This window comes from Cyprinodon tularosa, unplaced genomic scaffold, assembly GCF_016077235.1.
Source record: "Cyprinodon tularosa strain WSP-4 unplaced genomic scaffold, ASM1607723v1 ctg625, whole genome shotgun sequence".
NCBI lineage: Eukaryota > Metazoa > Chordata > Actinopteri > Cyprinodontiformes > Cyprinodontidae > Cyprinodon > Cyprinodon tularosa.
In genome coordinates, this window is record NW_024039369.1 from 385357 (window position 1) to 412206 (window position 26850).

Here is a 26850-nt window from a genome sequence, read left to right on the forward strand (position 1 = left end):
TTATACGTCAGCCTGTACGCCTAAATTCAGCCAATCATATATCAACGTTCATCTGTCAATCAGATTTTTTCCGTCATAGCATCTTGATTCATATGTCGCAGCTAATATACGCAAAGGTTGAAATAAGAATCATTAATTCTTCATGTGTTCACGGGGATGGACGTCTGTGTCTTAGCAGGCGTAGAGCTAACAGAACTGGCAGCGTTGTGAGGCAAGGGCTCAAACATGTACGGCTGGAAGCCTTCTACACCAAACCAAGCTTCTGCCACCCTGGTGTCCTCTTCCACAACATCTTCATCCCCGCTTTCCTCCTCTAAATAAAAAACGGATGACGGAGGAGACTCATCCAGGACCTCCAACATGAAACTCTCCTCCTCTTGCACATGTCCTCTGTCCATAGCGTTCCTTGACAGTGTCGTTTCTAAGTCACCAATTTAGTGCTACTTGGTCCCAATGGAATTTCCCATTGGGAAGCTACTAGCACAAAGTTGCTAACTGGTTAGCAAGATGCTTCCAATAAACCTGCCACAACCAAACTTGCTTGCGATTGATTGATTTACTTTAAACTAAGGGTTTAAGATGGCTTCCATTAGATTAAACCCTGATGATAAAGCAGGAGCCCAGTGTTCAGCCTTGTGGTTCTCCTCTAACACATTCATCAAGTTCTTAATTTAGCTGAACAAACTAAAGGTTTTAAGGAGTTTTTGTGGTTTGAATTCATCTTTCCTCATTTCCAGAGTGAAGCCTTCGACATTTACACGCTGTACTGCATGAATTACCCAAAGTAAGTACCTTCCTTGTTTCCTCAAAATATTTCTACCTTTTTTTCTTAACGATGTTGCTTTCATTTTTTCTCTGAACCTCTTCCTCTGTTTGAAATATGATTGAGCGATTTACTAGTTTATGTATTTCCAGCAGTTTGTTTAATCTACCAGAGCTTTTGTTGATCCGTCCTTCAAGGGATGATGTTCTACAAACAGACAAACGTCAGCAGCTTTCTCTGCTTTCCTTTATGTGTTCTCTGCTTTCCTTTATGTGTTCAACACTTTTGCTTTGATTTATGCCTTTATGGGGCTGTTTCATACATCTGGTGTAAATTCATGTAAAAAAACAATTAGAACTAGATTCACTGAGGGGGAAGAAAATGAAAACTGTGCACAGCTCTTGCTTCACCTGCAGAGAGTTCAGGGTGTTTACCCTCTGGGACACCATCTGTGGCCTGGAGGGATCCTATTGAAATGGTCCACCATGGTCAATTAGTCCCATTGGAAAGATAGACTGTTAACAATCATAGACCATGATGCAGCAAGGCTGAAAGAACGAGACTATGAAGCAGGAAGGCGCAGACTGAAGCCCAGTCAGCTCTGAAACGATGGTTGTTCTTTCAGAAGAACGCGCTACGTTTGGACGTCATGGAGGGAACCTTGTTCCATTGCAGAACAGGATCAAGTTTTCTAAATGGAAATTTGAAAAAAAAACTAAAGAAAAAAGAAACGCACTCTCAAAATTAAACTAAAAAAAGTATTAATTAAAAACAAGTTTTAAGTCCAATAAGTTTTTTTCTCAGCTTTTGTTATGTAAATTTCATTTTTCAGATTTATTGTTCATATATCATGTTCATATTATTATTATTTAAAAATTTGTATTTTTTTGTATTTTTTTTTCTAATTAAATTTTTTCCCCAGTTTTTTAAAGCAGAATTCATATTTTCAAATAAATTTTTTTCTAATTTTATGATTTCAGTTTTAGTTTCTTCAGCAAATTATCTTAAAATGTATTTTTCTATTTTCATTTGTTTTCATTTTATTTCCTCCACAATCTAAAAAGTATTTTAAAGTGTATTTTTAAACCATTTTTGTTTCATATTTATCATTTATGTTAAAACCTTTTTTAGTTTATTTTTCTACACATTTTTCTAGCTTAAATTGTGTATTTTGAAATCTTATTTTTTTAATCATTATCTACCTTAATTTTTTTTCACAAAATGTATATTTTGATTTTTTTGTAATTCAATTAGTTTCATTTATCAAATTTTATTTTCCTATATTTTTTTTAGATTCCTTTTTGTTTCTGTTGTTCAGGTGGAGTTTTACGCAGAGTTTAACAGATGGTTTCATTGTTTTCTGATAGTTTTTAAATGGTCACATTCTCTTCACTTCATGCTCCATTTATAATACTAACATTCATGCAGATCAGTATAAACACGTTTTTGCTTCTTTTAAAGGATAGCCCACCCCAAGAAAGTGAAGAGAATGTGATAAGAAGTGCAAGAATGAAAAATTAAATTGGAAAAAATAAATAGAAAATATCTAATCCGTAAAAATTAAATAATAATAAAAATAGATCTGAGAAAAAACAGCAAAGCTTCTCTCAAAACCCCTTTTATCGAATAATTTATCTTTATTTAAACTTTCTTTTCTTGCAACCATAATGGAACAAAATTGACGCCGTAGAAGTTCTGCAGAAGAAGAAGCATAAAATGTGGAGACGTGCTGACTGGGTGAGCTCTGGGTTCACTGGTCTGACAACAGAAAACTTTGGTTTAATAGAGCTTTTCGAGAGCGACAGGCAGTGCGGAGCAAGGTGAAGACTTTCTCTGAAACCCTGCAGCCATGTTTAGATGACCCCCGCCTGTGCACACATGACCTGATCTTAGCTGCAGGAACATGCAGACGGAGACACATCACAGACCGGGCAGCGATCCAATCAGGCCGGCATCTGTTTGTCAGATTGTCGGAGAAAACGTTCCTTTGAGAATTCAACAGCAAACTGTCTGAGTCAAAGGAGGAGGACATGAGATGGTTGATGTGGTCGAAAAGGACGGACTGATCAAGGCCTTTCTCTGTTGGCCTCCAGGTCAGACATTTTTCCATTGTGTAGAAACAGGCCAAACAACAGAACTTCTCCTGGAATCCATATTGAACCCCCTTACACCCGGGCTGAAGGAGATGTAACCCTGAGACTTTGTTCAGCGTAATGCATCATAAAATGGCTGCTATTTAAACAGCAGCCTCCAGAGGTGGATCTATGGGGAGAGCAGACCCAGATGCTGAACTCGTTTATCCTGCTAAACTCCTCTTGGATGGAGAGGCGGAGTTGAGCTCCGAGGATTGATGAGCCGTAGCGTTTGGGAAGCAGGAGGTCGTCTCCCTGAAGCCAAGTTTGAGCAGAACAGGGAACCCTTCCAGAGAATATCCAGGAGGAGCAGAGCAGGTTACTGGGTTTGAGTCCGATCGAACATCAGCGGAGGGTTCTGGTGGAACAGCCCTTTACCTTCTGAGTGGTTTCCGGAAAGGTTCAGACTACCTTCCTCTCAGGGTTTTGCAGTTCGCTCTGCTGTTGGGAAAATCTTTAAACTAACAGATCACTCTCTGAGGAATGTTTGATTCTGCTCACTCCCTGACGAGCCCATAGTGGATCACTTCCACACCTTAAGCTGGGCATACACTTTGCGATATTTTCAATCGATGCACCCAGCTACAGTTCAAACTCTACAACGGTTTAGACGTTTATAGCTCACAATGCATGTTCTCACACTGTGCAGCAGTGAAAAATTCTCGCACGACTGGAAAATCGTCCAGAAAAGGGCAAACATCGTACAGTGTAAGCCCGGCTTTAACTGCTTTCTGTGCCAGAGAGAAAATATGAGATTTTGAAAGAAAATGGTCAAAGAGGTTAAACAGTTGCAAAGTATTCCAGAGTTTGGGACCGGCTAAGGCGAAGGGGCCTGGTTCTACTGACAGGATTAATTGATCTGCTGAGACAAGGAAAGCGGTACATAACGATGTACATCAGCAATATCTGATGGGCACGGACGTAAAAAGTCCAAAAAACAATGTTATGATTCAATACACCAACATCCATCAGGCACTAGGACCAAGCAGACAACCGCAGCTCAAGCTGAAGCCTGTTTCCCTGAGTTTAGAACACCTGCAAGTTCCTGATTGACCCACCATCTTTCTTTGTGTGATTGGCTGTCACTGCTGTCACTCCCGAGAAAGTCACTTTAAAACTACTGATGCGGCTCTGAATCTGGTCTGTGATTGGATGATCAGAGCACTGCTGAAGTCCTACTCTCTACCGTAATTAGAGCTGGATGGTCGCAATTGATCTCTGGTAGCTTTTGGATTTTTGAGATAACCTAAAAGGTCCAGTAGTTACAGCTCTTTTAAACTCAGAAATGAAGTCTTCTGTGATCCCCACCTTGGATGTATTAATTTACACGAATCTTTGAATTAGTGTCGTGTGTGTGTGTTTGGCTATTAGACTCGCAGGCAGGATATGTGAAAAAAAAAGAAAGAGAGACATAAGAGACTTCATTAAAAGTCAAAGCGTAATTTACATTCAAAGAAATGTCAACAGCCTCCTAAAACACTTTCAGTTGCTCCATAAAGCAGCAGATCCACTTTAAGATCGTCCTCCGCATTATAAAGTTCTCAATTTATGTGTAAAATATATAAATTTTATTAGAACTGCTGATAAATCAAATGTATAATTGTTTTATAAATAAAATAAGTCCATAATAATTGTAAAGCTATGTGATTTTAATGTACATTGATTGTTGATCCCAAAATTTCCAACTGTTCATGTCATGCATCTATATATTTAGTCATTAGAGGGATAGCAGAGATGCAAGAGAAAGAGGAGAAAATAAAACTCAGAAGAAAATACTTGCATCCCCCCACTTCCATAATCAATATTTTGTCCATGATGGTGGAGCAAGGCCTTTTAAAGACTTCAGACAAAATAAATCATTTTAAAGTGAATCCTAAAATAACCGGACAGCCAGTGAAGTGAACTTAAAACTGTGGAGATATGATCAAACTTAGTTTAAAGTTGTGCAGCAGCATTTTGAACTATCTGCAGACGGGCAATGAAAGATCCACTAACACCAAAATAAAGTAAATGTTTCATGTCAGGAGACTTGACCAAAGTGCTTTACATTCACACACACATTAATGCTGGCTAGCTAATTTGTAGCCACAGCTTCCCTGGGGCTCACTGACAGAACTAATGCTGCTGTACTCTGGCGCCACCGGGCCCTCTGACCACCATCAGTAAGCAATGCAGGCGAGGGGTCTTGCCCAAGGACGCAACGCCACTGAAAGCCAGAGCTTGAACCATCAACCTTTCGATTTCAGGGCAAACTCCTACACCAGACGCAACTGTCGCCCTGCATTACAGCAATCGAGTGGATAAAGGCGTGGATCTCCATGTCAAAGTGTGCTTGCTAGTGGAATAAGATGGTTATGCTTAAAATAATAATAATAAAAAACATATTTGTTTACTTATTTCCAGTACATAATACCAAATTCTCTTCTTTTATTAAAAGAAAACCCTTTCCATTGACCGAACATTTTATTTACCTGCTGAAATAAAAGTTATTTTAAGATAAGTTTTTAAAGCACAAATGAAAAGAAGGCGATTTTCATACCAGGAATACTGAAATCAATCAAAAATGAAATTGGAAACAAATCAAAATTATACTAAGGTTAAACACATCAATTTGGGATGGAGGCCCAGTCAGGATGAAACCAGGATTAGATTTCCTTTCTCCTTAGATTCTCATTAATGTCTAAAAACCACAGGTGCTACTTTATCAAACATATTTTAGAGCATCAGAGGAGCTGTTAGCTCTGAGTGGATGAGCTGGATGCAGCTGCATTCAGTCTGTCTGAAACGCCTCCTCCGGTCCTCCTCGGTTAGAAAATGTGAAACTGTATCCCAGACAGGGAACCATCATCCTGAGGTGTAGAAGAAGATAAATCAGTTTGCTTTTCATGTTCAGCTGCAGAGCCGAGCACAGAGGAGTTTTTCAGACCATCTCTGGTGAACGTTTTTCAGGAAGACATATGCTTCGCGTTCGTCTTGCAGAGATGACTGTTTATGTGCGGCTCAAGTGCGTTTCTGTCAAATGACGGATTACAGCTCCATCTCTGGGAGCCTGCGGACCATTTTCTGCTGGTTCTGCTCCAAACTTTGGTCGACTGTGAACATTTGGGCTTTTTCCTGCTCATTCCTAAACAGTGAAACCAACTTCACTGCTTCCAGAGGTTAGAGAGTTAGGATGTTAAAGCTTTGGTTGGTCCCTGATCGTCTGAGCTGTAACTGTTTCCAGAACATAAAGCTTGTCGTTCTGGTTCACTGAACCTCATCATGATGAAACTTTGGGCCCAAATGACTCTACAATCATTGCACTCAAAGAATCTGCAAACATCAACATGCAAACCAATCAATAAGGAAATAATAACTGCAAACTGAACTGAAACACTTCCCAATTCAAAACAACTTTGTACATTTATTAAACTTAAATGTAATAGTGTAATGTTTAACTAATCCAAAATCTAGAGTTTAGATGTTCCTTTAACAATCTAAATTCAAAAGAAAATAAACTGTTTTTATTTGCAGTGGTAGCTCTGTCCACTTGAGGTCTGTGCGGGTTTGCGACCGTCCGGCGCGTAGTCAGGATTTTTTTGAGGTGCACGACGGCGGTTGTAGAACCTCTGCGCGGGGGGGCGTGGTCACGCACAGAGACAGATTTGACAGCTGCAGAGGCTATGCGTCAGAAGCATAAATTGGCCTAAAGTCTACGAGTACCTCTGGTTGGACTTAGGAGTTTGCCCTTTAAGTGGAAGGTTGTTGGTTCAAACCTTGGCTGTCAAAGTTGCTCTACTACTTATCAGCATTTTGGTCAAAGTGACCAATTTGTATTGATTTACCGTTTTACCAATAAGCCTTGGTTAAAAAAAGAACCAAATTAGATTAGTTGCTTCAACCAAAGGATTGGATGGACACATAACTATCAAACAAGTTGGTAAAATTCAACCAAATTTTTTGGCTTTTTTGGCTAATCTGATTTTAAAATGGTACTTTGAAGTTGCAGTTATTAACTCGTAACTAGTAACTACAACTAATTACTTAGAGTATTTTAATTTGATTCTTTGGGTTTTGATTGAAATGAAGTTAATACAGATAAAGAATAGATCACATCTAGTAGAATGTAAAGTTGTATAAAATGATTGAACAGAGCAGATGTTAACGGTTCCAGTCCTCCTGCTTTTTCATTAAAGGCTCCTAAAGAACATGGAGAGAAAAACAGAGAGAGATAATTCCTCTGTTTGGTGTCTTGGAAGCAGGAATGTATCTGAAACACTTAGTAAACCGAGCTGTGGATCCCTGCGTTTCAACCTGGTCCGGTGGAGCAGCTCAGATTTGGTAACTGTTATAGATTTATTTCTATAAATAAGGGGGAAGCATCAGGATTCCTTTTCTCAAAGATGATTATTTCCTCTAATCCAAGGAAGTTTCTGCATTTTCTAAGTTAGTTCTTATTAAACACAGATCATTTTTCTGTTTAAAGACAAACTTTTCTATCTTGTAGGATTCAATTTTATTGTTATTTCCTCTTAATAGATTTTCTTCTCATTAGTTCATTTGATGAAACTGTGGATGAATGAAAGTTTACATTTGCTGAAGAGCTGCAGCCTCTCTGCTGATCTCCTGATGCCTGTAAAAGATATTAAAGCAGCTCAGAATCCCTCATGTTCCTTCTTTGATTAACGTCTACGTGGAGGAAAACAACCATGGCTCCCTATTCCCATCGGTACCCTGACCTCCTTCCCCACATCCTTCGCCCCTTCCCTGCCTGCTGCCTTCTTCCTGTCTCTCCACTGGTGTCCAAGGTTTCCTGTTGCCATGGATATTTTTGCAGACATCTCAGGACTCCTCTTTTTGTCGTCTTTATTGCATGTTTTCATTGATGTTGCTGTGATGAATGTTGTTGAAAAGGATCCAGAATGGTTCTACCAATGTCTGGAGTTGACTTAAATCTGCTTAGCATTTCTAACTATTGCATAATTGAGCAAATATATTTGTTAAACAGCTGTGAGCTGCCTCCATCTTCCCTTCATAGCTTCTATCTGCTGTTTTCCCTCCTTCATTCTCTTCTGCTCCATCCCAGTTTCTTACTAAACTCTCCAGCCTTCACATTGAATCTTTAAGCCTTAAACTCTCCTGTCTGATGCCCTGTTGGGTAGGCTGTAATGTCTCCATCGGTGTCCCCCTCCCCTACAGTTCAGTGGCAGTCCTGAGGGAGTGCATGAAGAACGGCAGTTTGGTGCGTTTCTTCCAGGAGAGACAGGCGACCCTGAATCACTCGTTACCCCTGGAAACGTATCTTCTCAAGCCGGTGCAGAGGATCCTCAAATACCACCTGCTGCTACAGGTAAGACGGACGATGTGCTGAAATGAGGGCTGGTAGTTAAGGTTAGGGCTGGCTACTTCATCCCGCTGGACATGTCCATACAAAGCACACAACTGAGCTCAGAGTCTATGAGGTCAGAGGTCAACCAAAAAGGCAAACGCACAATTAATGGTCATCTTAGCACTTTAATTTAAATTAAACATAAACAACTCTCTGCATGTGTTTTAAATGTTTAAGCGCCTGCCCCTTCTCTATACGCTCATGGTGTTCCTTCCCTGTACTGATTGCAATAGTCTGTTTTTAGCTATAAACCATATTTTATCTAAGCTTCTCTTTCTTAATATAAACACAGGGCTGCCAACTTTTCACCCAAACTTGGAGTGAGATTTTGAAATAGTTTGGACAGGCAACTAGTGTTGGACTGATACCAGTATCAGGCGGGGCCCCGATCCAGCACTAAAATGGTGGTACTTGTATCGGCGAGTACCAACAAATAGGGCACTGATTTTGAGAGCCAAAAGTTTATTCAGCTATTGTCACCTATTCCAGGTAGGCAAAAAAAAGTTCTTCTGGATTCACTTTGTATTAGTATTTTTCCTGCTTCACTAAGGTAGGCAGCAGCTTGACAAAGCCATGATGGCAATTATTTTACATCCAAGTAGTATGCAGCTCTTCATATATATACACACACATCAATTTCAAACAGATGGTATCGGTATTGGCTATATATATACTGCACAGCCAGGTATCGAGTATCGGGGCCAAAAAATGGCATCAGCGCAACACTACATACATCCCTTATCAGGGTTCGACTGAAATGCTGTAAGGATGGGTGCAGCTCTATGTTGGAAGTTTTCAGTTGATTTAACTGAAACAAAGTGGCAAAATGTGGAATTTTATAGCACAATAAATTTTAATGAATAACAACAAATGATCTGTAGTTATGAGGAAAAATTCTCACACTACTAAAATACTTGCATCTTAAATATACTGTAAACTAAGAATTTCACAACTGTGTTTATTAGTTATTCTATAAAGCTCAAGCAAAATAAACAATGGGGAACTAATAAGCTATTACTGGATTACTGACGCTAAAACAGGAACCAGTTCAATCAAATCTCATGCAAACTACACTGTGTATGATTATTTGGTAACTTATTATCTTGGTAGTTTTTCTTACAATTTACAAAACAGTTAAAGAACTTAGACCCATGAAGTGTCGACTGCTGTGCGGCAGACTGCAGCAGAGAGCCATGAGCCGCCAGTCCTCAGCCGGAGGAGGGAGGCTGGGGGTCGGTAATGCAGGCAGGGGGAAGAACAGGGACATTGTTTTAGGTATAAAAAGTAGGACATGTCCGGAAAAAGAGGACGTTTGGTCACCTACCATATCAACAATTTCAATGTTTCAGTGAGTGAGTGCTTGTTGCTATGGTGCGTCTTTGCTCAGCAGTTTCGCTCGTTGTAAACCAACCAATCAGCTCACAGCTCATCTAAATATTGATAAGCATACCATAAAAGGAAGAAAACCTGTCGTTTCATTCTAGGGCTTATAACCAGGCTGCATTAGGGCTCATAGAACAGCAAATATGCCATTTTCAGCCCTATTCAGAGACCTTAAGGACCAGCACCAAATACCCTATAGAATCATTCTATGACCCTTTAAATGATAACTGAGAGAAACAGGTTGACACGAGAAAATTAAAACAAATATGAGATCAAAATGGTCGCACACCCCTAAAACCTTTCTTTTTCTTAATATTTCTTGATGAATATGATAAAAGCTGATTAGAGATTTTTTTGGCAAATGCATCAGTTGACAGATACATTTATAAACACCGTTAAGAGCTTCCGTCAGCTCCTGTATCGGTCCCTCTATGAGCTTGATGAATGTGCCGATGCATCCATGTTGGTGGATCCATCACTAGTGAACAGCAGCTCAGCCGCACACCTTAAACAGCTTCTCTGCTGCAGCTTCCAATCAGCAGGAAGGCTGAACATCAGAGCTGCAGCATCAGTCAGTAAGTTGGTCCAGAGGATCGTTTGGAGGCAGACTCTCTGAGACACATTAATGTTTCTCTTTCTCTGCTTTTATCCTCCAGCATCGATGTTTCTAGATAGTTTAGGTTACGCATGCTGACATATTCAAAAATACAAAAACACTTATTTTATTATTGTTCTTTATCTTGCATAAAGTGTGGATAAATTTAAATTGTTTTATTGTATCCTCTACACATAATATTGTTTGTACATTTTCTACTTTTTCTTCTTGATCATTTCATATTTTTCCTACTTCTCATTTATCCTCCATAAATCCACGTTACTAGAGGTGAAACTTTAAACGGCCACTTTAACTCAATAATCCCCTCTAACAGGGATAATAGGTTTATTTTTGTTTTCTCTGAATAATGAAAGGATTTTTCCAGAACTTTCTCAGCTCATTTACTCCAGTTTATGCTTCAATTTCAAAAAATCTTTTTTTCCCCCCCCAAACGACGTCACTATCATCTACTTTTAGTCAGGATTTGTTGTGATGCGAGCCAAGATGCTTAGATTAATAACTCCAGGCTGAACCTTAGTGTGGGATCTCACTTCTTGGCTCTAAGGTTCAAAAAGCCGTGAATTAAACCTCACTGATGTTATCATTTAAAGCTTGTTTGTTTCGTGCCTTTTGAAGAAAGATTTTTAGATCACCTCGTAACCTACTGTGATTCCTTTAGGTAGCTGTAAGGCTCAGTGGTGCAATGGACAGCGCATTGGACTTCTAGATCAATGATGTTGAGGACATTCAAAGGTTGTGGGTTCGAGTCCCACCAGAGTTACTTTTGACATATGTGTTGAATAATTATTAATTAAATCTAATATTAAAAGTGATTATTTCAGTTAAAGAATGTCTTAAAGGTTAGTGAAGATAAAATTAATCCAGCAGTTCCAGTTAAGCATTTACATCTATTTGTCTTAAAACCCATCTGTGCAACAGCATTGAAGGCCACCTCACAGCATCCGCCTGATCTCAAACACCAGCACAGACACTCACACATGCAGCCTTTCCCAGTAAACCATCCTGACTGGTTCTGATCCAAGCCCACCTCTGAGCAGAGCGAGGGATGATGAAACAGAGAGAAATCCTGCTCTTTGTTCCTGGATGTTTGTTCTGTGTGATCCACCTCTGCTGCTGCTGCTGAGCCTCGGCAGCGCGGCGGCCAGTTTAAACATGGCTCCCACATCTGTTTGGATCTGGATCCAGTCTGGGAGAATCCCTGAACCATCAGCTGCGTCTAACACCGACGCCTGTGAGACGTTTCTATCCTGTCTTCTTCTGTTTAATCAGTACCGGCGGTCTTTATTTTAATAAATGAAGACAGGTGTTGAGCATAAACAGAGATCCTGCAACAGGTGGTTTGATACAAACGTCCTTCTGAACCGTTTATCCAAATCTGGTCATTTTAGAGGTTTGATTATTAGGTTCAAACTTTCTGGTAAATAAAATTATGTAAGAACCTGAAAGTTAATCAAAAACAGTATGCAGTCATTAAAGGAGACATTTTATTTGTTGCTATAATCCAGAGATTATCTTTTTTCCAGGGTATCCAAGGTAGAAGGTAAAATCTGTGCAGAAATCAAAACTGATTATTTCTAAAAACACAACAGCAGCCATGAAGGCACAGAGCTCCTCCTACTACAGGTTTCTCATCTCTCTGTCATGTTGTTGTTGTTACAGGAACTTTCCAAGCATGTGGATAAGAACGACCCTGGATATGAGGTGGTGGAGGACGCCATCATCACCATGACGGCGGTGGCCTGGTACATAAACGACATGAAGAGGAAGCAGGAGCACGCAGTGAGGCTGCAGGTAAACCAGTGGATGGATGGATGGATGGATGGATGGATGGATGGATGGATGGATGGATGGATGGATGGATGGATGGATGGATGGATGGATGGATGACTGATAAGTTTGAGCATTTGCAGTAAGAATCTGAAAAGTGTGGCTTGCACCTGTTTTTACTTCCTCTGAGTGAATCACATATAAATCCAGTTCCAGCCATTGTGTCTCCCAGCTTCCGTCAGAGTTACTCTTTGCTCCGTTTCTAAAGGATTCGCACCACTTGGACCTCTCCATGGTTTTGTACTGTGAAAGCTCCATGTGGTGATGTGTTTGAGGCGCCATCTCCTGTGTTTAGTTGTCAAGGCTTTGAACATCCACCAACTGAATCCTTTTCTGTCCTGCGTAAATTTGAACTTCCACAGTTTTAGGTCATCAGATTGGAACTTTCCAGGATGTTCCTTGATTTAGCCCTCCATTCTTCTTCCTATCATTTCTGAGCAGCCTCATCGTTGCTCTAGCTGAAAAACATCGATCATCACCAGCTCCTTTAGTTTTCATGGCGCTCTTCAGATTAGAGCAGATACACTGTTATGAGCTCAAATGTTAAGAGCTTTAAATGTTTGGTCCCACTTTATAATTGTCAGCAGTGCTACTAGGGATCCAATCCATGGAGGTTAGTGGTCGGACAGGGTGAGGAAATTACAAGATTCACTACATAAACCCCATAATACTTTTTTTTTTATATGTTGTGTTAAGGCGATAAAATGAAAGTGTCAGAATACAGTGATCAGGCCTGAAGCCTGTTACGGGTTGAAATTGTTAATAACGTTTTATAAATGCTGTCCAAAAGAAGATGTCTCCTGTCCAACATGTTGTTGGACAGACACCCGACTGCTTCATTTTTGCCTTTATGTTCTATTTTCATATATTTTCACTCCTTTTGTCTCCTCTGACAAACCTCAACGCTGATTCTCTGACCACAGCCTTGTTGAAACAATCTCTGGAATATGTTTTCAGGGTTGTTAGGTCTTGTTTCGATCAGAGGTCACCTGCTCTCTGGACTTTTACAAATATATCGCCATGAATCTCATCACACCTTTGATAGCGAAACATTTTAGCCTGGAAGGAATCATCTTCAACTTCAGATCTGTGACCAATGCCAGCTGATGAAATTCAAACCTTTCCAGCTCTGGAATCAGATCCCACCGCTGTTTTAGAGTTTGAGTACTGTAAGGTGCTGATAAGTCAGCTGTCAATTACATCAAAGCCTCCATTCTCTGGTTTTAGCGTTCAGTGTATTTATACTGCATGGGAGAAAACCTGGGGGCCAAGTTCACCAGCTGGGTCCGTAACAAGCTGCAGCTGTAGGAGAACTATAGCAGCAAGCAGCAAAATCTGCTGAGCGGATTCTAAGATCACCACCTAAAGAGCAGACCAACGCTTTATCAAGTCTGAGGAGTGTCCCTCTACTGGAGGTTCATCTTACTGCTACATCATTGTCTTCAGCTTGGTGTTCAGAAGAGTGTTGGCCTAAAGGTCAGAGCAGTGTGCCTGTGCTCTGAGAAACTTGCAAGTACCTGGTTCCTTCCCCACTGACCGCCACTCTGGCTCTCTGAGCAAGACCTTTAAAGCCACAAGGCTCCCTGGGTGCTGCACAATGGCAGCCCACTCCTCCCCGAGGGGATGGGTTAAATGCAGAGGTAAATTTCTCCAGTGTGAGAATAATAAGGTTCAATTCAATTCAATTCAGTTTATTTATATAGCGCCAAATTCACAACACATGTCATCTCAAGGCACTTTACAGTTCAACCAGATCATACAGTCAAATTGATACAAAGTTTTCTATCTAAGGAAAACCAGTTGATTGCATTGACTCATTGACTCAAATACAATCCCCCACACTAAGCATGCTTGTAGCGACAGTGGAGAGGAAAAACTCCCTTTTAACAGGAAGAAACCTCCAGCAGAACCAGGCTCAGTGTGAGCGGCCATCTGCCGAGGCCGACTGGGGTTCAAGGAGACAGAAGCAGAGATACAAAAAGCAGCTGTAAAAGGCGGCCCCGTCCAGGAAACACACAGCCAGGCAGACGAGCTCCAAGGCAGCTCCCATGCCAGAGGACGAAGAGAGCACATCCACTCAGTCACGGTCAGAGAAACAGGACCACACTGGAAAACAGGCCGATCTCCAACATCTATTAACAAGGGTGTTGATAGAAGCAGCACAGCTGATGTTTTTTTCCAGGATGACGTCACAGCCAAACAGGAACAGACGAGGCAAAGCTACTCTGAGGAAAAGCAGAGAGAGCAGAAGGTTAGAGATTGAACTAACAGATTCTGCAGAATAGGAGAACAGAGAGAGAATGAAGCAGAATGATGAAATGGGGGTCCCTATGTCCTCCAAAAGTCTAAGCCTATAGCAGCATAACTATAGAGATAGCTCAGGATAACCTGAGCCACCCTAACTATAAGCTTTATCAAAAATGAAAGTTTTAAGCCTAGACTTAAAAGTAGACAGGGTGTCTGCCTCACGGACTAAAACTGGTAGTTGGTTCCACAGGAGAGGAGCCTGATAACTAAAAGATCTGCCTCCCATTCTACTTTTAGAAATTCTAGGAACCACTAGTAAACCTGCAGATTGAGAGCGAAGTGCTCTGTTAGGAACATAAGGAACAATCAGATCTCTGATATAAGATGGAGCTTGGCCATTTAAGGCTTTATATGTGAGAAGGAGGATTTTAAATTCTATTCTTGATTTAACAGGAAGCCAATGAAGAGAAGCCAGGATAGGAGAGATATGATCTCTCTTTTTCATTTTCATTAGAACTCTGGCTGCAGCATTTTGGATCAGCTGAAGGCTTTTAACTACAGTTTGTGGACTTCCTGATAGTAAAGAATTACAATAGTCCAGCCTTGAAGTAACAAATGCATGGACTAGTTTCTCAGCATCACCCCTGGACAGGATATTTCTAATTTTTGCAATGTTCCTCAGATGAAAGAAGGAAATTCTAGAAACCTCTTTGATATGGGATTTAAATGACAGGTCCTGATCAAAAATAACACCAAGATTTTTTACTTTATTATCTGAAATCAGTTTAATCCCATCCAAATGAAGTGACTGGCTAATCAGTTTCTTTTTCAGAGACTCTGGTCCAAAGACTATAACTTCTGTTTTGTCTGCATTCAGAAGCAGAAAATTAAGAGTCATCCAGGTTTTTATGTCTTCAAGACATGCCTGTAATCTATGTAATGGGTTAGCTTCATCTGGATTTATAGACAGATATAGCTGGGTATCATCAGCGTAACAGTGGAAATTAATCCCATGCTGTCTAATAATTCTACCAATTGGGAGCATGTATAAAGTAAAGAGAATTGGTCCTAGCACTGATCCCTGTGGTACTCCACAGGTAACCTTTGAGCGTGTTGAAGATCTATCATTAACATGAACAAACTGAATTCGATCAGATAGATAAGATTTAAACCAGTCTAGTGCTGTTCCTTTAATTCCAACAAAATATTCAAGTCTTTCTAAAAGAATATTATGGTCAACTGTATCAAATGCAGCACTAAGATCCAACAGGACGAGCACAGATACAAGTCCATTATCTGAGGCCATGAGAATATCATTAGTGACTTTCACCAGAGCTGTTTCAGTGCTATGATGAGCTCTAAAGCCAGACTGAAACTCTTCAAAAAGTTCATTATGGTGGAAGTGATCGCAAACTTGTTTGGCAACTACTTTCTCAAGAATTTGGGATAAGAAAGGAAGATTGGATATAGGTCTATAATTGACCAAGTCATCTGGGTCAAGAGACGGTTTCTTAAGCAGAGGTTTAATTACAGCAATCTTAAAAGCTTTAGGTACATATCCCTGTAACAGAGATAGATTAATCACATCTAAAATGGAGGAGGAGATCAAAGGGAATACCTCCTTAAATAACCTGGTTGGAACTGGATCTAACATACAAGTTGAAGGCTTAGATGAAGACAATAATTTTGCTAATTCAGAGAGTTCAACTGGATCAAAGCAGTCTAAACCCGGTTCAGATTCCATGACTACCTCAGGTACAATCGCGGATAGAGGAGTGCTTATGATCTTATTTTTAATAAGATCAATCTTATTTATAAAGAATCCCATAAAATCATTGCTGCTAAGAGCAGGTGGAATGGACGGTTCAACAGAGCTATGGCTCTGGGTGAGTTTGGCAACTGTATTAAAAAGAAATCTAGGATTATTCTTATTCTCCTCTATTAATGAGGAGAAGTATGCTGCTCTTGCTTTACAAAGGGTCCTCTTATACAGCAGTAAACCATTTTTCCAGACTAGGAAGGACTCTCGCAGGCCTGTGGAGCGATATTTTCTCTCCAGTTTCCTAGCATTTTGCTTCAAAGTACGCAGCTCTGCATTAAACCAAGGAGCAAGCTTTCTATTTTTAACGGTTTAGTTATCTATTGATTTTATTTTTAATGGCCATGTCCTTATCAACAGCTGAATGTTCACATGTTAATGCCACATCCTTATCAACAGCTGGATGTTCACATGTTAATACCAAATCCTTATCAACAGCTGGGTGTTCACATGTTAATGCCATGTCCTTATCAACAGCTCGGTTTTAACATGTAAATGCCACGTCCTTATCAACAGCTGGATATTCACATGTTAACGCCACGTCCTTATCAACAGCTGGATGTTCACATGTTAATGCCACGTCCTTATCAACAGCTGGATGTTCACATGGTAATGCCACGTCCTTATCAACAGCTGGATGTTCACATGATAATGCCACGTCCTTATCAACAGCTGGATGTTCACATGTTAATGCCACATCCTTATCAACAGCTGGATGTTCACATGTTAATGCCACGTCCTTATCAACAGCTGGATGTTCACATGTTAATGCCTCATCCTTATCAACAGCTGGATGTTCACATGTTAATGCCACGTCCTTATCAACAGCTGGATGTTCACATGATAATGCCACGTCCTTATCAACAGCTAGGTGTTCACATGTTAATGCCACGTCCTTATCAACAGCTGGATGTTCACATGTTAATGCCACATCCTTATCAACAGCTGGATGTTCACATGTTAATGCCACGTCCTTATCAAAAGCTGGGTGTTCACATGTTAATGCCACGTCCTTATCAACAGCTGGATGTTCACATGTTAATGCCACGTCCTTATCAACAGCTGAATGTTCACATGTTAATGCCACGTCCTTATCAACACCTGGGTGTTCACATGTTAATGCCACATCCTTATCAACAGCTGGGTTTTAACATGTAAATGCCACGTCCTTATCAACAGCTGGATGTTCACATGTTAATGCCACGTCCTTATCAACAGCTGGATGTTCACATGTTAATGCCATGTCCTTATCAACAGCTGGGTTTTAACATGTAATGCCACATCCTTATCAACAGCTGGATGTTCACATGTTAATGCCATGTCCTTATCAACAGCTGGATGTTCACATGTTAATGCCACGTCCTTATCAACAGCTGGATGTTCACATGGTAATGCCACGTCCTTATCAACAGCTGGGTTTTAACATGTAAATGCCTCATCCTTATCAACAGCTGGATGTTCACATGTTAATGCCTCATCCTTATCAACAGCTGGATGTTCACATGTTAATGCCACGTCCTTATCAACAGCTGGATGTTCACATGGTAATGCAACGTCCTTATCAACAGCTGGGTTTTAACATGTAAATGCCACGTCCTTATCAACAGCTGGATATTCACATGTTAACGCCACGTCCTTATCAACAGCTGGATGTTCACATGTTAATGCCACGTCCTTATCAACAGCTGGATGTTCACATGGTAATGCCACGTCCTTATCAACAGCAGGGTGTTCACATGTTAACGCCACGTCCTTATCAACAGCTGGATTTTCACATGTTAATGCCACGTCCTTATCAAAAGCTGGGTGTTCACATGTTAATGCCATGTCCTTATCAACAGCTGGATGTTCACATGTTAATGCCATGTCCTTAGCAACAGCTGGATGTTCACATGTTAATGCGAAGGCCTTATCAACAGCTGGATGTTCACATGTTAACGCCACGTCCTTATCAAGAGCTGGATGTTCACATGTTAATGCCACATCCTTATCAACAGCTGGATGTTCACATGTTAACGCCACGTCCTTATTAAGAGCTGGATGTTCACATGTTAATGCCACATCCTTATCAACAGCTGGATGTTCACATGTTAATGCCACGTCCTTATCAACAGCTGGATGTTCACATGTTAATGCCACGTCCTTATCAACAGCTGGATGTTCACATGTTAATGCCACGTCCTTATCAACAGCTGGATGTTCACATGTTAATGCCACGTCCTTATCAACAGCTGGATGTTCACATGTTAATGCCGCGTCCTTAGCAACAGCTGGATGTTCACATGTTAATGCGAAGGCCTTATCAACAGCTGGATGTTCACATGTTAACGCCACGTCCTTATCAAGAGCTGGATGTTCACATGTTAACGGCACGTCCTTATCAAGAGCTGGATGTTCACATGTTAATGCCACATCCTTATCAACAGCTGGATGTTCACATGTTAATGCCATGTCCTTATCAACAGCTGGATGTTCACTAGTTAACGCCACGTCCTTATCAACAGCTGGATGTTTACATGTTAATGCCACGTCCTTATCAACAGCTGGATGTTCACATGTTAATGCCACGTCCTTATCAACACCTGGATGTTCACATGTTAATGCCACGTCCTTATCAACAGCTGGATGTTCACATGTTAATGCCACGTCCTTATCAACACCTGGATGTTCACATGTTAATGCCACGTCCTTATCAACAGCTGGATGTTCACATGTTAATGCCACGTCCTTATCAACAGCTGGATGTTCACATGTTAATGCCACGTCCTTATGAACAGCTGGATGACTACATTATTGCCGTGTTTTTATTTACAGCCATATGTTCAGTCAAATATGCTTGTGGTTCCACTGCAGACTTTGACCTTTGACTTGTCCTTGCCTTCCTTGCAGGAAATCGAATCCTTGCTGGTGAACTGGAGCGGGCCGGACCTCAGCGGCTTCGGAGAGCTGGTTCTGGAGGGTTCCTTCAAGGTCCTCAGAGTGAAAAAGGAGAGAGCGTTCTTCCTGTTCGACAAGATGCTGCTGATTGCCAAGAAAAGGCTGGAGCAGTTCATCTACAGCACTCATATCTTTGTAAGAAGGACCAGATCTAAGGTCGTAATTTGTATTGATGATGTCATACTGATCTAAGACTTTGCTCCTCTGAGTCTGATTCATAGGAAGCTTGAGAGTTCTGCATAATATCCTCAGAAAATGCTGCAGCATATTTATGGAGGCTCCAAACCTTTAGAGTATATTGTTTTTGTCCATTTGTCCTTTGCAGTGTTGTAACCTGCAGCTCGTGGAAACCCTGAAAGACCCACTCTGCTTCAAAGTGTCGGACCAGACAATTCCCAAGCAGCAGCACATCGTTCAAGTGCGTGTGCAAGTTCCCTCAGTATCTTATTCAGCTTTGAAACCAGATCTCCTTTCATGCTTGTATGCCTTTCCTGCAGACGAAGAACCAGGAGGAGAAGCGGCTGTGGGTCCACTACCTCAAGAGGCTGATTGTTGAAAACCATCCAGCTTCACTTCCACAGAAGGTAAGGAGATCTGTGAGGGAAATAAAGTCAAAAGAGGTTTGTTGGACCTGAAAGCTCAACCACTTCTCTTGATGTGGATGAAGAACATGCAAAGTTCAGTAACACATAAAGTCCTGTACTTCCTTTGGCAGGTTTCATAATGTAAAACCAGTGAAACTGTTGTGGTCTTAGCAGGCAGAGCTTAAGCTTTCCAGGATTTAATTTCTCTAAACATTTCAGGAACTCGGTACAGAACATGACTTGTTTCTCATATGTGAAGTCAAAATGTTTAGATGTTACGTTCAATTTCATAATTTTATTTAAAGTTATTTCCTAAATATTTTTTGTGTTCATTTCTATCAAAATCATTTTGAACTGGTTGTGTCATCATGGAATATGTCATTAGGGAGTGACGTGTGATTTAATTATATCTTATTACGGCATGCCCTACATGTCCAGTAGTGGCAACTTGAATGGAGGAGCTAATACACATTTTCGATTTTTTTTTTTGTTAAAGAATCCCCTTTAAAATGAGAAATACCATGAAAAAATAAAAGTATGAATGTATTTTTCTGGTGTGACTGGAGCTGATTAAAAGCAAACAATCCACTTTAAAATCAGAATGACAAATTATGTGAATGATAACAGCACTGTATGGAGAAACATAGGAATATTATCTTGATGTTTTACTGCCACCTGCTGGTCAATTACATACATTGCAGAGCTCTAAATGGATCCAAATGGGATGATTGGTGGGTATATATATATATATATATATATATATATATATATATATATATATATATATATATATATATATATATATATATATATATATATATATATATATATATATATATATATATATTTATTTGCAAAATCACGTGTAATTTCATCTTTTTACTTAAGACTTTGACGAAGTTATAAGTACTTTTTTTTGCTAATTTGTTGCTGTGTTTTTGTTGAAAAAAACAGAGTGCCCCACTTCCAATTATAGATGTCCCGCTTTAATATAGTGTCTCCAAAAATCCGACTTTGGGGCAACAGCATTTCAGGATAATATAAAATCTGTCTTTAAAATGTTTCTTTTGAGGTGATACCGACGTTTTTAAAAATAATAAAGTAATATAATAATAATAATAATAATATAATAAAAATATCAGTATCATGACTCTAACTTTAGAAATGGAATAGGCTGATATGGTGAGAAATACCTCCCCTCTCGCACACTGACTAATGAGAAAATGGAATGAAATATGAACAAAACAGAACTTTTAAGCATATGGTTAAAGTTTATTATGACCTAAAATTAAGTATTTTGGTAGACAGATAAATTTGAATGAATATGATTTTTATTTGTATGAAGACACATTTTATTTGATGTGCTACATTCAATTAATATATTCTCTGCTCAGTGGATGGCAATTCCTGCTTTTGCTATCAACACTTGTCAGGCGGAGATTTACCATTAGGCAATACTAGGCAGTTACCTAGGTCCCCAAATTCCTGGGGGCCCAATAAAACTCTGTTCCCATGTATGGTTAATATAACTATTTCTTATTTGTGCACATTAATTATGTTTTTGATAAAAATAATTTCGCTAAAATGCCTTCAGAACGCTTATACAAGTGTGTCTCACTGCAGCACTCCTTTTGCTGAACATGTTCAGAAAGCAAACCATTTCAAAACAAACAGAAGGAATAGCTGTGTTGGCAGCTTAAATAGCGACTTTTAAGGCCCCTCTAACACTTTCATTTCAAGACAGCACCTAGCGCCAAATCTAATGACTTTCTTCTGCTACTTGAGACTTTGGCGACAACATATAAAGGCACCCAACTCTGCTTTCCAGAGCAAGTAGATTGGTAACCCCGCCTCCTGCTTTCCTCTAGCTTGTCTGCTGTCATGAATCATGAATCAAAAGTTAACCGTTTTCAGCGAGCAGCAAGGGCTGCAGCTCCTCCAATGCACTGACAGGAAATCAGACTTAGCAGTAAACTGTTCCTGGAGTTGGAGAGAGAACAACAGTCCAACTGTCCAACTGATCTTTAACACAAATTTCTAATAAGCCAATCACATGTAGACATGGTGAAGACAATCTCTTTTAGTTAAAACCGAGCATCAGAATGGAGAAGAAAGGTCAGTTAAGTGACAACATGGCTGGTTGGAGTATTTCAGAAATTGCTGATCAGCTGGCATTTTTACCCAAAATCATATCTTGGGTTTACAGAGATTGGGCCGAAAAATAGAAAATATCCAGTTCTGTTGGTGCAAATGCCTTATTTATGGTCAGAGCAGAATGGCAAAACTGCTTGGAGTGGATAAATGGCAGCAGTATCTCAAATAACCACAATTTTGACTGAGGTATGCAGAAGAGCATCTCTGAATGCACAAACCATGGAAACCTTGAGGCAGATGGACCAGAGCAGCAGACGACCACTCACTGCTGTCAGCTAAGAACAGGAAACTAAGGCTTTAATTCACACAGGCTCCCCACAATTAGACATTAGAAGATTAAAAAATGATTGCCTGACCTGATGAGTCTCGATTTCTGCTGCAACACTTGGATGGTAGGGTCAGGCTTGTGGTGGTGATGCAATGGTGTGGGTCATTTAAAATGCACAATGAAGTTTTTTGTTTTTTTTTCTAAATCTTTGCTTTTAAGTATTAATAGTATTTATTTTTTCGATTCATTAATCAATCAAAAAACACAATGAACACATTAATCAATAACTGATAGATGCAGCTCTAATTTAATGAACAGCTGGAAGAAATACATAGAAATAGCCATTTACGAACAGCTGATTTTCAGGCTGAAAAATCAGGAGGTGATATTCACAGAAAAATGGGGCCCTGGCATGAAAATCATAAAAAATGGAGAAGAAGAGGGAAAAGGTTAAAAACAATAAACAGATGGAAATGTTTATTATCTGTTCTACACTAAGATATGGTATGTGGAGTGTGAGGTAGTGCACTGCAAAATTTTTTAAATCTAATTAAGTAATTTTTGCTTAAAATAAGGGTTTTTTTGCTTGAATTGAGCAGGTAAGTGAGACACTTTGCCAATAGAACAAGATCATTTATATTTAAAACAAGAAAAAAACTATTGCAGTGTCCTATTTTAAGTGCATAATGTCTAATTATCTTACTTTAGGAGTAAATATACTCATTCCATTGGCAAATGGTCTTATTTACCTACTGAAATTAAGGGTAAATACACTTAATTTTAGACATTTTTTACTAATTTCTAGATTGTTTTTGCAGTGTGGTGGAAGGCTGCAGGTGCTTGCTATACTTGTGGCTATGTACACTGGAAAAAAATAGAAATCTAGATAATTCATTTTTTCTTAAAATTAGTGTATTTGTTCTTGGATTGAGGAGGTAAAAGAGACATCTTGCCAAAGGAACAAGACAATTTACACTTAAAATAAGAAAACTCAAATTGCATTGTCTTATTTAAAGTGCATATTATCTAATTTTCTTATTTTAAGAGTAAAAATACTCATTATATTGGCAAACCATGTCAATTACCTACTCAAATGAAGGGTAAATACACTTAATTTAAGACATTTTTTTGTTATTTCTAGATCGTTTTCCAGTGTATGTGTATACACTGGAAAAAAAATCGAAATCTAGAAAAGTAATTTTTTCTTAAAATAAGGAGGTAAAAGAGACATTTTGCCAAAGGAAAAAGATAAGTTACACTTAAAATAAAAAAAACAAACAATTTCATTGTCTTATTTCAGGTACATATTATCTAATTATCTTATTTTAAGAGTAAAAATACTCATTCCATTGGCAAACTATCTCATTTACCTACTCAAATTAAGGGTAAATACACTTAATTTAAGATATTTTATTTTTTATTTTCTAGATAATTTTTCTAGTGTATACATATTATGTTAGTTTTTTGTTAGTTTTTGTAAGCTTTATTTTTCTTTTCCATTACTTCAGTGTTTGTTTTCTTAATGTAGATGTAGTTGTACCATTATTGTAACCCATGTTTGTAGGTTAGTAAGCCATTCTGTTAAAAGCACCGATAGAAGGGCGTGCAGGTGGTGCAGCGGTTAACGCGCACGACCCATGTACAGAGTCCTCCAAGAGGTCAAACCTGGCTTGAATCCGACCTTTGGTCCTTTGCCGCATGTCTCTCCCTCTCTCTCACACCCCCTTTCCTGTTGGCCTACTGTCCAAAAAAAAAAAAAAGAAAACAAGCTGCTAGTGCCTCAAAAAAAAAATATTAAAAAACAAAAAGGTAAAGTTGTGATTTACATCTAAATATTGGTGAATTGATCTCATGCAAACAGCCCTAAAGTTTTTTCAATTCAGTTTATTTACATAGCGCTAATTCACAACACGTCATGTTAGTCAGATTGATTAAAAGTTTTCTATCTAAGGAAAACCAGTTGATTGCATCGAATCATTGACTCCAAGGCAATCCCTCACATTGAGGATGCTTGTAGCGACAGTGGAGAGGAAAAACTTCCTTTTAACAGGAAGAAACCTCCAGCAGAACCAGGCTCAGTGTGAGCGGCCATCTGCTGAGGCCGACTGGGGTTCAAGGAAACAGAAGCAGAGACACAAAAGGCAACTGTTTAACAAAGTTAACATAAGAGAAAGAAAGTTGCTGCAGCCAGTTAAGCAAACATAAATCAATGATTTATTCTTAAATCAGTTTGGATCCATACAAATAAACGTGTATTTGTTTTAAAGCTGCCATCTTCTCATATAAAATAACAAAATCCATTATGGCCCAGTACAATGCATAGTATAGAAGGGCATTTTTTCCTTAAGAAATATTCCTGGTGTGAAGAACACAATTCTGTTTTTATTGCAAAGGAACAAAGAAGCTGCATTAGATAAACTAATGTGCTTGAACACTAGAGGGCGCCATAGTGCAACTAAAGTCTAGGTTGGAAAGAGATTTGCCTCCAAACTGACACCATTCCAAATAAAAGGATTGCTTCACTGACATGTTTCTTTCTATTCTTCCACATGTTGTAACTGAAAACCAGCTGCTCACCACTGTGAAGCCTTTTACTTTCATAAACAATTATATTTATTTAAAATCTCCCCCCCCCGGCAATTTAGACAATTTCTGCTGTTATAGAGATCCATCATACAGATTCCTGAGTTCATTTCCTGCAACATCTGTTTAATCTCTTAACTCCTCTCTGTATGTTTGCTTGTGAGGCACTGATGCTTTAAGGAACGCCTCAGAAACCCCCCTGAAGGCATGTATGGGTTTAGGTTTTCCATCAAGGCTTTCAGTATATCTGGCATCTAAAGAATGTGATGCATTGCACTTTGGATTCATTTTACAAAACAAAACAGAAAGAGAGGTCAGATGACATATCTCTTGTCTTATCAGTTTTTTTTATTGATAAGTTTATCTCTGCTGAACTTTGTTGCTTGTGTTCAGTGACTCACTGTGGTTCTCCTTTCTAGGCGAGGCAGGTCCTTGGAGACAACCTCCGCCAGTGTGAGTTTACACACCTGTTTCCACAAGAGTACAACCTCAACCTGATCCTGCTCTTCAGCTGAACCTTTACATGGTCAACTTAACCAACCTGGTCCCAAACTCATGATATGTTCTCAAACCAAAACAGGTTTCTAAGTATTTAAAGCCCCTTGGGGAGTGGCGGCCTACTGGTTAGGGCATAGAGCTTGGAATCCCGAGCTTCTGAGTCTGAGCCCCACTCCCACAGACTGCCACTATATGGATCTCTGAGAAAGACCCTTACCCCCACACTGCTCCCAGGGTGATAGATTAAATGCGGAGGTAAATTTTTCTAATGTGAGATCAGTAAAGTTCAGTTGAATTAAATGTCTTTTCCACTGGCTCCACTTCACCCAGTTCTACTATACTCCACCAATTTTCAAACATTTCCATAACTGCTTTTCCAGTAGCAGTGCTGGCTTTTTTCTGGCCCCACTCATCTCTGATTGTACCTACTCCTGGGCAGGGGTGCAAAGGGCCAGTACGGGTGCCAAAGAAGCAGCAGTGAAAGGATTTGAAGTCGCTGGGAGGAAGTAAAGCAGGCTAAGTGGAGCCGACAGAGTAGAATCCTGCCCAAACCTGATAAAAATTTACCAATCAAATCCAAGTGCCAAAACCGGTTCATGACCCAAATCCTAAAGCCGTATAGCCTAGTAAACTAGTCCCACCCACCAGCAGCCAAAATCATTTTTGCCTGCCTGTGGTCTAGCCTCAATCAATGCCCCAGGCCCTAGAACTGGGGGCCCAATCACAACGCAGAGTTTTGAATTTTTGGATGCAAAGCGAGCGGAGTTTTGAGGGCATGGCAATCTCGTTTGACTCAGCTTTGGAATCAGTTTTTAAAGGATTAGACTTTTCATTGAAACATGAGCAGCAAGAGGCTTTATGCTAATTCATATTTAAGAAGGACATATTCACCGTTTTACTGACAGGCTTTTTGTTTACACTCCCCCTCCAGCTTTCTGTGGCGCTTATTACGTCACAGCCGGAGCGTTGGCCAATAGGCACAGACATGGTTTGAAAAACAATTGGTTGTTCTCATCAACAATCTTCCGATGTCTCATTCATTGGGGCCAGACTAAATTACACATTTAATCTCACATTTAGTCTGGTTTATCAGGCTAAAAGCCGTACCCAATCCCTGAGCAAACCCAGTCAGATATTCTCATCTAGCCTCCAACCAAGCCCAGCTGCCAGCCTCATTTGGACCCACCACTGGTTCCTGACTCAAACCCCATATTAGATTAAAGTCCGGTCCCAAGTAGAACGTGGTCGAAAATGCAGACCCTGTCAAACTGGTTTCATAAACAAACTCAGTTCCCAACACCAACCTAGTCCAAATCCAGGCCTTGTGTCTGACCGTCTATTATTCCTCAATGAAACCCGGTAGTTGGCTAGAACATATTGTGACATCACTTCCTGTTTTGCAGCTCCTCAGTTTGATCAAGAGAACCTGAAGAAGTCGTCCGCTTCGCCACGTGTGGATGACCTTCACGGTTTCCATCGAGGACGGCGTCAATCAGGTCAGAGGAAGGTCTTCTCTTCTCACCACTTGATCCCTGCATCATGTTCAGTAACGTTTGGTTCCAAACCGTTTGGACCTTTGCTGTTCTAACATGAGGTTTTCAGCTCGTTACGAGGTCTGATCCTCTTATCTCATGTTCATAGGTCTGACCAAAGAAACGGGAAATTTTCACC

At 39.8% G+C, this 26850-nt stretch overlaps 1 protein-coding gene across 3 annotated transcripts in view; it reads left to right on the plus strand.

Annotated features, from left to right (window-relative positions):
* The window catches only part of plekhg2 (pleckstrin homology domain containing, family G (with RhoGef domain) member 2), a 137446-nt gene that overhangs the window by 84941 nt on the left and 25655 nt on the right, over window positions 1–26850 (plus strand). For all 3 annotated transcript variants that reach the window (XM_038307970.1, XM_038307971.1, XM_038307972.1), the window contains exons 6-13: window positions 738–784; window positions 8074–8224; window positions 11922–12053; window positions 19045–19227; window positions 19418–19510; window positions 19590–19676; window positions 25101–25134; window positions 26583–26675. In XM_038307970.1, coding sequence (XP_038163898.1) covers window positions 738–784; window positions 8074–8224; window positions 11922–12053; window positions 19045–19227; window positions 19418–19510; window positions 19590–19676; window positions 25101–25134; window positions 26583–26675 — 820 coding nt within the window. The remainder of the gene's footprint in view (window positions 1–737; window positions 785–8073; window positions 8225–11921; window positions 12054–19044; window positions 19228–19417; window positions 19511–19589; window positions 19677–25100; window positions 25135–26582; window positions 26676–26850) is intronic.